General features: G+C 42.5%; 1 protein-coding gene across 3 annotated transcripts in view; it reads right to left on the reverse strand.

Moving 5' to 3' along the window:
* Nucleotides 1-2,276: 2,276 nt before the first annotated feature.
* ST7 (suppression of tumorigenicity 7) overlaps nucleotides 2,277-12,238 on the reverse strand; it is a 122,915-nt gene continuing 112,953 nt past the window's right edge. For 2 of the 3 annotated variants that reach the window (XM_088456233.1, XM_088456250.1), the window contains exons 13-15: nucleotides 11,574-11,666; nucleotides 7,982-8,121; nucleotides 2,278-2,894 (exon numbers count right to left, since the gene is read on the reverse strand). In XM_088456233.1, coding sequence (XP_088312359.1) covers nucleotides 2,799-2,894; nucleotides 7,982-8,121; nucleotides 11,574-11,666 — 329 coding nt within the window. In that variant the 3' untranslated portion in view covers nucleotides 2,278-2,798. Of the gene's footprint in view, nucleotides 2,895-7,981; nucleotides 8,122-11,573; nucleotides 11,667-12,238 lie in introns of all 3 variants that reach the window. The other variant, XM_088456242.1, reaches the window with a different exon arrangement.

Genomic DNA, 12,238 nt, shown 5'->3' on the forward strand with positions numbered 1-12,238 from the left:
ATCTGATTGGTTGCTATGGGCAACATCTTCACTACTAAAAACCTGCACCTGTAAATATCACTGATTACTGGCTGTAAGTACTGTGCTAATACTGTTTTTTGTGAGATGGACTTTAGGTTTCTCCATGCAGGGGGGGAATCATTTGTTTAGTTAAATCTGGACGGACCAGGATTTACTCTTATGTTGTCCTGGTTTTTTTTTTTTTTATCGTTATGCTGCAAATAAGTCTAGCAGTGCATACTTGTACCAAGGTGTGCTACTAATAGGTGCACTTTCACATTGCAGCCAGTCTACCCCAGGAGATGGCTACCAAACCCTGATCTTACCACAGTTATTATTCCTATTTATAAAGTGTACTTTATTTTCTGTAATCAAAGAATGGTGTTGCTGGTAGACTTGAATGTGAAATATACTGTGTAATCCAATGTTTGTTTGTTTCCTAATTGGTCTGGTTTTGTTGTTACCTCTTCCTATTTATGACCAAAATAGTCTTTAAAATCAATAAAAATAAAAATGTGAGCAGTATATAATTAGCCATCAGTGTGCAACATATTTGCTTCCTTGCCACCTTGATTCCTTTCTGTGCACGTTAGAGACCAGAAACAATTGTGTTTAAGTTGTTCCACTAAAGTGGCATAAGTCATCAACTTAGAGGCGCTTTGCTTTGCAGCTTCATTCATTCATTATTAAAGTGTCACATTTTTTTTTACTTGACTTTGGAAACCATTTCACTGTATTAATTTCAGTATAGTTTGATACCAAAGAATATGTAACAGCAAAGTTGTAATCATATTGCATGAACATACGGCTGACAAATTAGTAAAAACTGACATACAGTCATACCAGACACAAATGGTATGCCTTCATTTATTAACAGTTTGAGATTCTGGTACCTTCCATTTTCATTTTTGTTTGTTCATTGAAGAATTTTATGAAAATAAGTCGAAATAGAACAATAGTAAGAGAGCGCTACTTGTGTGCACGATAAATGTATCATCGCTAGGACAAACTGCACTTACATGAATGTGTCATTTAAATTGAATATGAAAATTACCATCTATGCTATCCATTGCCTTATACCAGTGGTCGCCAACCTTAATTGAGGTGTGAGCTACTTTAGAAAAATGAAACCTCCTGAAGAGCTACTAAAATTGTAGAAGAAAAAAAAAAATAGCTGAACAATTGAAGGTGATTTAAAGAAAATTAAAAAATATGTTTCATAGAAAATAAAAATGCATTTAATTATTACAGCGATATTGTTATAGTTTGTAAATAAATAAAATGTAAGCATAGGCACATGTCACATTACTGGCACCAAGGAGGTACGTGCAGTAGAGGAGCGATATAGACAGGGCTGCTGTGTGATTTTCCGGCAGGGCTGGGCGGGAGTCACTTGCTCCACCATAGCGTAGATGCTGTGGTTGGAACCACATCAGGTGGTTTCTACAGAGGCTGCGGCAATCACCTGACGTGCTTCCCTGTAGCTCCACCCATGGCGTCACCGCCATGGGGGAGCACACATCAGAGATCATTTCCTCCTAGTTGACTCAGCAGTACTGCAGCTGGGTGAGCTACCAAAATTAAAACCGCGAGCTACAGGTTGGAGACCACTGCCTTATACTATAGTTAAAAAAAAAAAAAAAATCCCAAAATGTCAGCTGTACAAAATCCCATAACAAAAAGACAAAATTATGTTTTTGTAACCCCAAATTCTAAAATATTAATGTCAAATTTCAGATTTGTCCTCCTGCACCCAGCCTCAATACACAGCCAGCCGTCTCATGCAAGTGAGCCTACAGTACCTACCGAAAATGCATCTTAGTTGCAATGCACGACTGAGACGCACCAGAAAACTGCACTGATTCATTTGATCTGCAACCCTTGTATATCTGTGTGTGACTGAGAACTTGGCTTGGAAAAAAGGCCGGGACATAGTAGAGCTGCGTATACAAATTCAGACTCTGTCGCACACACATATATGTGTCCATAAACAAATGAATCAGTGCAGTCTCCTGGTGCATCGTAGTCACATCGTAGTATTGTGACCAAGATGCATTTCCAGGTAAATGAGACGGTCGGCGTACCGGACCTGGCACACCGAGAAGGGCTGTATGGCATGACTGCAGCAATACTGTATGAGGACACATCTATAAGTCTTTTTCAGGTTATTAAGAGATTGAATGACCTGCAATACCCTTCTTATGATTAAAGTGTTTTCCCCCATACACAATACTTTTCATGTTTAAATTGGGGTTTACAGAACTATAAAAATTAGTAGAGGCTTGGTAACTCCCTGCTCTGTGGTCTGAGATGTAGTAGAAAAATAAACGTAAGATAATAGAGAAACACATTAGTCCTCATGAATCATAACCATTTATTTTGGTACGGTGCTGCTAGCAAGGCAGTCAGGTGATGCAGTGGATGGCCCTACTAAGTGAGTTTTGCAAATGTGGTTTAATTTCTGTGAAGCTACTTTTTACATATCGTTGACTGCTACCAAGTTTCACTCTACAGTGAGTTTCAATATGGAAGGAGTAACGTCATACCATGAAAGTCACCACTGAGGAAGAAACTCCATACACAAAACTTTATTTTAAAGAATTGTTGTTGTTTTTTTTCTTGTCTCCCGAAGGTAAAATATAATTGACCAGAACATCATGTTTATCCCATTTACAACAAAACCAGTTTGTATATGGGGACAGACAGTCTATTTATTTTTAGATAACTGTTCTTTTTGAATTCATGCTTTGTTGTTGGCAGCTAAGGTGTTGTGTAAAGCTTGAGTTGCTGCAAGAGTCTCAAATTCGTGTGAGTTGATGCCATAAACTGGAAGGGAGTATGCTTTCAACTTTCTCCATTACAAAGTTTAAAGGTGCAAAAAGAGTGCTCAGGAACTGTAAAGGTAAAAAAAAGAACAGTAAGAAAAAACATTTACCATAAAGTCACCAGTAGTCAGACAGGCATTCTATGAGAGACAGGTTCCACAGCAAATGCTAATAATACACAGTAGTCTGTGCTCAAGAAACTCCAGGCCCATTTATCAACGAGTTTTATTATACGCAACTTGTTTTAAAACTCCTTGTGTATGATAAATGTTGTTCAAGCCAATCAGCTCTCAACTGTCATTTTTCAAACAGATGATTGGCTGGAGCACCATCACCATATGCAACGAGTTTTAAAACAAGTTGCATATGATAAAACTCATTGATAAATGGGCCCCTCAATTTCTAATATATTCAGTTAGAAAAGTAATTCTTAGTATGCCAATATGGATGTAAGTTATATCCACTCAGAGGTGACTCTGTAATGAGAAAGAGAATTGGGTGACACCAGTCATCATGCTCTCTGAAGCTCCTATCATGACACCTATAGGCTCAAATACAATTGGACGTATATTAATTTTTTTGCACAAGACTACGCATTTCCACGCTGCTAAGGGGACCAATGTGCATACACATGTCTGTAGATAGAGTTTAGTATATTATTAACTTATATTCTCTGCCCTTGAGTGGAGGATTGCAGAACAATTATAATAGCTCAGCTCTAGTGGGTAGTGGAGGGCTGATATAATGATGGTGGAGACTATTGGCAGCATTATCCAGTCACTCCTAATTGTGTATTACTAAAGCTGCACCCATAAGCATTACTTAAATGACAATTATATTTGGACTACTGTGAGAAAGCAAATTGCAGCTGGATTTAGGGGCCTATGTATCAAAGCTGGGAGAGAGATAAAATTGTAACAAATAAATCACCAACCAATCAGCTCCTAACTATCATTTTAAAACACAGCCTGCAAAATGTAAATTAGAGTAGTATGAAAAAAGGATCAGTACCTGCAAGGTTACTGAGGAGGCGCTACCATGTGCTGTAAGTATCCAATGATGTAGTGAGCAGCTGTATAAATCGGAGGATGGTCAGTCCTCACAAGCAATTAGATAAACAACAAGAAAAAACACAGCGCTCAGAGTAAGAACTATAAACATTGATCACAATAATACAAAATTTAATCTAAAAAATAATCGTATGGACAGACCAATAAAAAACGTGTATAGATGAAACTGTATCAACACAATTAATGGAAAAAAAATTAAAAGGGTAAAAATCACCCAATCCACATGAACAAAAAATATGTCCCAGGCAGAGACACTGGAACTGGTAATTAGATATTTATGCTGGACATTTCTCTTCAAAGCATCATCAGTTCTTTTGTGAATATGGATTTTATTCTGGATGCATGCTCCTAGAACAACTTCTCTGCCTGGGACATATTATTTGTTCATGTGGATTGGGTTATTTTTACCCTTTTAATTTATTGTATTTCCATTTATTGTGTTGATACAGTTTCATCTATACATGTGTTTTTTATTGCTCTGTGCATATGATTATTTTTTAAGATTAAATTTTGTATTATTGTGATCAGTTTATAGTTATTACTCTGAGCGCTGTTTTTTTTCTTGTTGTTTATCTAAAATGTAAATTGGAAGCTGATTGGTTAGTACTTTATCTCTCTCCCAGCTTTGATACATAGGCCCCTTAATGCAGTAAACAACTGAGGCATTTGTATTCAATTACATTTTCAATGGAAAATGGGACTTTCACATTATTAATAATATTGTTACATACAGCCATGGCCAAAAGTTTTGAGAATGACACAAGTATTGGTTTTCACAAACTTTGCAGCTTCAGTGTTTTTAGACCTTTTTGTCAGATGTTACTATGGTATACTGAAGTAAAATTACAAGCATTTCATAAGTGTCAAAGGCTTTTATTGACAATTACATTAAGTTTATGCAGAGAGTCAATATTTGCAGTGTTGACCCTTCTTTTTCAAGACCTCTGCAATTTGCCCTGGCATGCTGTCACTCAACTTCTGGGCCGCATACTGACTAGGCAAGAAAGGGCGGCCATCAATCAATGCTTGGAGTTTCAGAATTTGTGGGTTTCTGTTTATTCACCCGCCTCTTGAGGATGGACTACAAGTTCTCAATGGGATTAAGGTCTGAGGAGTTTCCTGCCCATGGACCCAAAATTTCAATGTTTTGTTCCCCGAGCCACTAAGTTATCACTTTTGCCTTATGGCAAGGTGCTTCATCATGCTTGAAAAGTCATTGTTCATCACCAATCTGTTCTTGGATGGGAGGGAGAAGTTGCTCTTGGAGGATGTTTTGGTAACATTCTTTATTCATGGCTGTGTTCTTAGGCAAAATTTTGAGTGAGCCCACTCCCTTGGCTGAGAAGCAACTCCACACATGAATGGTCTCAGGATGCTTTACTGTTGGCATGACACAGGACTGATGGTAGCTCTCACCTTTCCTTCTCTGGCCAAGCATTTTTCCAGATGCCCCAACCAATCTGAAAGGAGATTCATCAGAGAAAATAACTTTACCCCAGTCCTCAGCAGTCCAATCCCTGTACCTTTTGCAGAATATCAGTCTGTCCTTGATGTTTTTCCTGGAGAGAAGTGACTTCCTTGCTGCCCTTCTTGACACCAGGCTATCCTCCAAAAGTCTTTGCCTCACTGTGAAGGAAGATGCACACACACTTGCCGCTGCTAATCTTGCACTGGTGGTGCTCCGATTCCGCAGCTGAATCAACTTTAGGAGACGGTCCTGGCGCTTGCTGGACGTTCTTTGGTGCCCTGAAGCCTTCTTCACAACTATTGAACCTCTCTCCTTGAAGTTCTTGATGATCCGATAAATGGTTGATTTAGGTGCAATCTTACTAGAAGCAATATCCTTGCCTGTGAAGCCCTTTTTGTGCAAAGCAATGATGACTGCACATGTTTTTTTGCAGATAACCATGGTTAACAGAGGAAGTACAATGATTTCAAGCTCCACCTTCCTTTTAAAGCTTCCAGTCTGTTGTTCTAACTCAATTAGCATGACAGAGTGATCTCCAGTCTTGTCCTCGTCAACACTCTCACCTGTGTTAAAGAGAGAATCACTGACATGATGTCAGCTGGTCCTTTTGCGGCAGGGCTAAAATGCAGGGGAAAGGTTGTTTTTCGGATTAAGTTCATTGTCATGGCAAAGAGGGACTTTGTCATGATGAGTGATCAGATGAATTGCATTCTGGAGTATATGCAAATTGCCATCATAAAACCTGAAGCAGCAGACTTTGTGAAAACCAATACTTGTACAGCCATGGCCAAAAGTTTTGAGAATGACACAATACTATTAGTATACCTCCTTGTGTATATAAAATGTAATTCTCCCTTGTATATATAAATTATGACATAATATTGTGTTTATATAGTGTAATGCGACTTTAGCATATACTCTACTACTAACACTGTATACTTACACTCCACAATAGTGTAGACATTACAGACTTGTTATTGCTGACGTGTGTCTGGTACAAATACTGTACTACTGTTTTTCAAAGACACATCTTGATAAGTGTCCAACTGAAACAAGCATGCTTTCTTGTTTCAGCATCTCGTACCGTACTTCCTAAGCGCAATTGCGTCCATCTCTGAATGACCAACCTAGTTTTCACTGGAAAATGCTTTCTCCATATCACACAACACAGCCTCACAGAACTGCTAAATAACTGCTTGCAACACTAAAGCGGCTTAAATTCTCATGATAGGGAACCAGTTCGTCCCAATGAACATACCCCCAAGCCCAGGATTCTATAATGCCTGTGCAGAAAGCATATAAACATTAAGGGACCTATGTATCACTGTTTTGATACATAAAACTGCAGTTTCTGCATAATTTAATGTATTGCTCCTATGTACTGATAGCACAATGCAGGAGATTTCATAGACATCTCTGGCAAAGTGCTAATTAGTGCTGCAGATCGCAGTCCCCATTATTATCAATGGGCTCTATGATCTGACCCCTATATACTAAACTACAAAAAGTGAAGCTTTTCAGAGTTTAGCCTTGGTAGTTTAGATCATCTTCAGATTGTGTAAACTACTGTAAGCCTATGTGAGGCTCCTGGGACAGGAGAGAGATCTGTCGATATCTCTCCCGCAGCCCCTGGCCGGCGCTTTCCCTGGGGAAGTCTCACTTCTGTAAAAGACTGCCACAATTTGCCAGGGATATAACTCGTGGGGACAGCGCTTACCGCAACCGCTGTCCCTGAGAGTTCCCCTTTGTACATAGCGGGGATATTTTCATTAAAAATAAAAATATCCCCTTTGAGTTGGACAGATAATAACCACAAATATTGATACACAGACCCCTAAGACACAATATGCAAGTCCTGATTAGACGGATTATGTGTCAGTAAGGCATATATCATGAAGTTTGTCCTATCCTCTTATTCACAAACACTTTTCAGGCGCCATATAGGCAATCCAAGATTTCCATCTCTGCTTCCTAACCGTTGGTCAAGTGGTTTGTTACTGATGGAGAAGGGTCCGAGCCCCATTGCAAACAGTCTATCCTAGAAATACTGTAGCTGTGTAATTTTACTATGTACTTTTGCAGGTCCCAATGTAATCATATTTGATAAATGTATGTATTTGTATTACACATGGTACTTCCCTAATCTTTTCTCCTGTATTCCTTACTCAATGTTTTGAACATTTCAATAAACACTATTGAGGATTAAATGCAAAAAGTAAACTTAAAACCTGACATCACAAATTAGAGCAAGGGCTCATCCACATAAAGGCTCCCCATTGTAACTACCCTGTGCTGCCTTCATTATGAAGGAAATGCTGCATTAGTGTTTATAGAAATAATTCTCTCACTAATAAAGAATCTGTCTTAAAGGCAAATTTTAAAGAGAAGGTGCTTTTATTCTCGCCATACTTATTACATCTGTTTTGCATGGTTATATATTCCATGTTATAGAATATGTCCCAGTAAATTAAATAAAGCTATTCCTGCAATAAATACAAATTGCATGAATTAAAAAATATCTAATTTAAAAAATACTATTAAATTCCTTTTCTGTAGCACAGTAAATGCATTAAATGACAAACTAGAACATGTCCCTATAAAGTAAATTATATACTCACAGCCTTAGCGAAAACTCCCATGAGCTCTGGGAATTGGTGTGTAAGGAGAGCCAACATGGCTGTGAAGGAGCACAGACCGGCCGTGAAGAGTATGAAGAAAGGAAGTTCTTTCTTGGGATATACGGAAACTTCATGGAATGCTACAAGACAGGAAGCAGTTAGTATAAGAGGTGTATGTACAAAGGCTGGGTGGCTATTACTGTGCCTGTATCTAATGAGCATTACCAGTGATTGAACATTTTCAGGTTTAAGTTAATCTATTGACTGTGTTTTATTAAGGTAAAGCTGGCACACATCTAACCAAGGGTATGACAACTACTGTCAGCACTGCATATGTTGGAGCCTCGTTGCTCGCACTAATATGCTGAAAATGTTAAAATGCTGCTGAAACCATTTTACAGAATGTTTAAAGTTATATTAGCAACTCTGTTAAAAGGCTTTAAGTAGCATTTTAATATTGTCGGCAACGAGGCTGCGACATGTCAATAGAATTATTGTCACAGTGTCATATGCATTTCCTGACCAACTTTCATCCAACTACCCAACTGTCCAACTCGTCTGACCAACTTATGTAGTCCACACATCTAACCAACTTTTTCATCTGATCAGATAATTCTCTCCAACTGAACAATTTTGACATCACAGTAGACAGACCCGATGCCTACCTCTATTGGAAACATAAAATAAGTAATAAAAATGCATTTCACATATGTATTCATAACCCTCATGCTCTGCTTTCACCATACAAGGCACCCTGCACAGCAGTGTGTCACACATGTCCCCCCTTGCACAGCAGTGTGTCACACATGTCCCCCCTTGCACAGCAGTGTGTCACACATGTCCCCCCTTGCACAGGAGTGTGTCACACATGTCCCCCTCCACTGCAGCTGGTCACACATGTCCCCCCTTGCACAGCAGTGTGTCACACATGTCCCCCCTTGCACAGGAGTGTGTCACACATGTCCCCCCTTGCACAGGAGTGTGTCACACATGTCCCCCCTTGCACAGCAGTGTGTCACACATGTCCCCCCTTGCACAGGAGTGTGTCACACATGTCCCCCTCCACTGCAGCTGGTCACACATGTCCCCCCTTGCACAGCAGTGTGTCACACATGTCCCCCCTTGCACAGGAGTGTGTCACACATGTCCCCCCTTGCACAGGAGTGTGTCACACATGTCCCCCCTTGCACAGGAGTGTGTCACACATGTCCCCCCTTGCACAGGAGTGTGTCACACATGTCCCCCTCCACTGCAGCTGGTCACTCAATCCCTTGCTCAGCAGTGTGTCACACATGTCCCCCCCTTGCACAGCAGTGTGTCACTCAATCCCTTGCACAGCAGTGTGTCACACATGTCCCCCCTTGCACAGCAGTGTGTCACACATGTCCCCCCTTGCACAGCAGTGTCACACATGTCCCCCCTTGCTCAGCAGTGTGTCACACATGTCCCCCCCTTGCACAGCAGTGTGTCACTCAATCCCTTGCACAGCAGTGTGTCACACATGTCCCCCCTTGCACAGCAGTGTGTCACACATGTCCCCCCTTGCACAGCAGTGTCACACATGTCCCCCCTTGCTCAGCAGTGTGTCACACATGTCCCCCCCTTGCACAGCAGTGTGTCACTCAATCCCTTGCACAGCAGTGTGTCACACATGTCCCCCCTTGCACAGCAGTGTGTCACACATGTCCCCCCTTGCACAGCAGTGTCACACATGTCCCCCCTTGCACAGGAGTGTGTCACACATGTCCCCCCTTGCACAGCAGTGTGTCACACATGTCCCCCCTTGCACAGGAGTGTCACACATGTTCCCCCTTGCACAGCAGTGTGTCACACATGTCCCCCCTTGCACAGGAGTGTCACACATGTTCCCCCTTGCACAGCAGTGTGTCACACATGTCCCCCCTTGCACAGCAGTGTGTCACACATGTCCCCCCTTGCACAGCAGTGTGTCACACATGTCCCCCCTTGCACAGGAGTGTCACACATGTTCCCCCTTGCACAGCAGTGTGTCACACATGTCCCCCCCTTGCACAGGAGTGTCACACATGTTCCCCCTTGCACAGCAGTGTGTCACACATGTCCCCCCTTGCACAGGAGTGTGTCACACATGTCCCACTCCACTGCAGCTGGTCACTCAATCCCTTGCTCAGCAGTGTGTCACACATGTCCCCCCTTGCACAGGTGTGTGTCACACATGTCCCCCCTTGCACAGGTGTGTGTCACACATGTCCCCCCTTGCACAGCAGTGTGTCACACATGTCCCCCCTTGCACAGCAGTGTGTCACACATGTCCCCCCTTGCACAGCAGTGTGTCACACATGTCCCCCCTTGCACAGCAGTGTGTCACACATGTCCCCCATTGCACAGCAGTGTGTCACACATGTCCCCCCTTGCACAGCAGTGTGTCACACATGTCCCCCCTTGCACAGGAGTGTGTCACACATGTCCCCCTCCACTGCAGCTGGTCACTCAATCCCTTGCTCAGCAGTGTGTCACACATGTCCCCCCTTGCACAGGAGTGTGTCACACATGTCCCACTCCACTGCAGCTGGTCACTCAATCCCTTGCTCAGCAGTGTGTCACACATGTCCCCCCTTGCACAGGTGTGTGTCACACATGTCCCCCCTTGCACAGGTGTGTGTCACACATGTCCCCCCTTGCACAGCAGTGTGTCACACATGTCCCCCCTTGCACAGGTGTGTGTCACACATGTGCCCCCTTGCACAGCAGTGTGTCACACATGTCCCCCCTTGCACAGCAGTGTGTCACACATGTCCCCCCTTGCACAGGAGTGTGTCACACATGTCCCACTCCACTGCAGCTGGTCACTCAATCCCTTGCTCAGCAGTGTGTCACACATGTCCCCCCTTGCACAGGTGTGTGTCACACATGTCCCCCCTTGCACAGGTGTGTGTCACACATGTCCCCCCTTGCACAGCAGTGTGTCACACATGTCCCCCCTTGCACAGCAGTGTGTCACACATGTCCCCCCTTGCACAGCAGTGTGTCACACATGTCCCCCCTTGCACAGCAGTGTGTCACACATGTCCCCCCTTGCACAGCAGTGTGTGTCACACATGTCCCCCCTTGCACAGCAGTGTGTCACACATGTCCCCCCTTGCACAGCAGTGTGTCACACATGTCCCCCCTTGCACAGCAGTGTGTCACACATGTCCCCCCTTGCACAGGAGTGTGTCACACATGTCCCCCTCCACTGCAGCTGGTCACTCAATCCCTTGCTCAGCAGTGTGTCACACATGTCCCCCCTTGCACAGCAGTGTGTCACACATGTCCCCCCTTGCACAGCAGTGTGTCACACATGTCCCCCCTTGCACAGCAGTGTGTCACACATGTCCCCCCTTGCACAGCAGTGTGTCACACATGTCCCCCCTTGCACAGCAGTGTGTCACACATGTCCCCCCTTGCACTGCAGCTGGTCACACAATCCCTTGGTCAGCACTAGTGTGTTTCTAGTCACAGGCAGAGATGCAGGATTGCTTGCTTTTTGTGTTCAATCAATGTTGTAAAATTTTAAATATTAAATTTTTATTTTACAATTGTGTCACTTTACTCAAGAGAAAGGTGTACTCACATGGAAGTAACTCTCTGTCTGCGGTTTCTGTACAGATGGGATATGGGTAGAAAAGATGACCTTTTTCCAATGGGTAAGGAATCATTCTGAATGCTACAAAGAAAAACAAAGTATATTAGTAACTCTTAAAGATTCCGGAATTAGATATCGGATTATTTCCTAAAAAGACAACTAGCATTTTATTAAACAGTCGGGGCTCAGAACCTTAATATAAAGTGATTGAGAGAACTAAATATAAATAAAGTGGTACAATGAAGAAAGAGGGGACAGATTAGCCCATAGAGTTCTGCAACATGAGGCTGGGCCTATGCTCTGCTTCCATGACTTTATGTCTGCAGTAAGATACATTTTCTATTGCAATCTGTCACCATTAGTGGAGAAGGGGAAAGGCTGAGAAGTGAATACAAAGCTTAGATCATGTGATGTAATTTATTACCACATAGCCTGTCAACACACAGATTTGTTTTAGCCTTAAGATGTAAAGGCTGTATGAATACAAAATACCAAGATTCACAGGGAATGTCATAGACCTACACATGGCATTTATTGTGGTGCATAAATCATGGATGTCTGAAGTAGAAGTAAAAAATAAAAGCAGCATGTATAGGATTTGGTCATTTCCAGCTGGGTAATCCTGCAGAGAAGCTGTATTATTTTGGTACTGG

Source organism: Taudactylus pleione, unplaced genomic scaffold (assembly GCF_031769625.1).
Source record: "Taudactylus pleione unplaced genomic scaffold, aTauple2 ptg000041l, whole genome shotgun sequence".
In the NCBI taxonomy this organism is placed as follows: domain Eukaryota; kingdom Metazoa; phylum Chordata; class Amphibia; order Anura; family Myobatrachidae; genus Taudactylus; species Taudactylus pleione.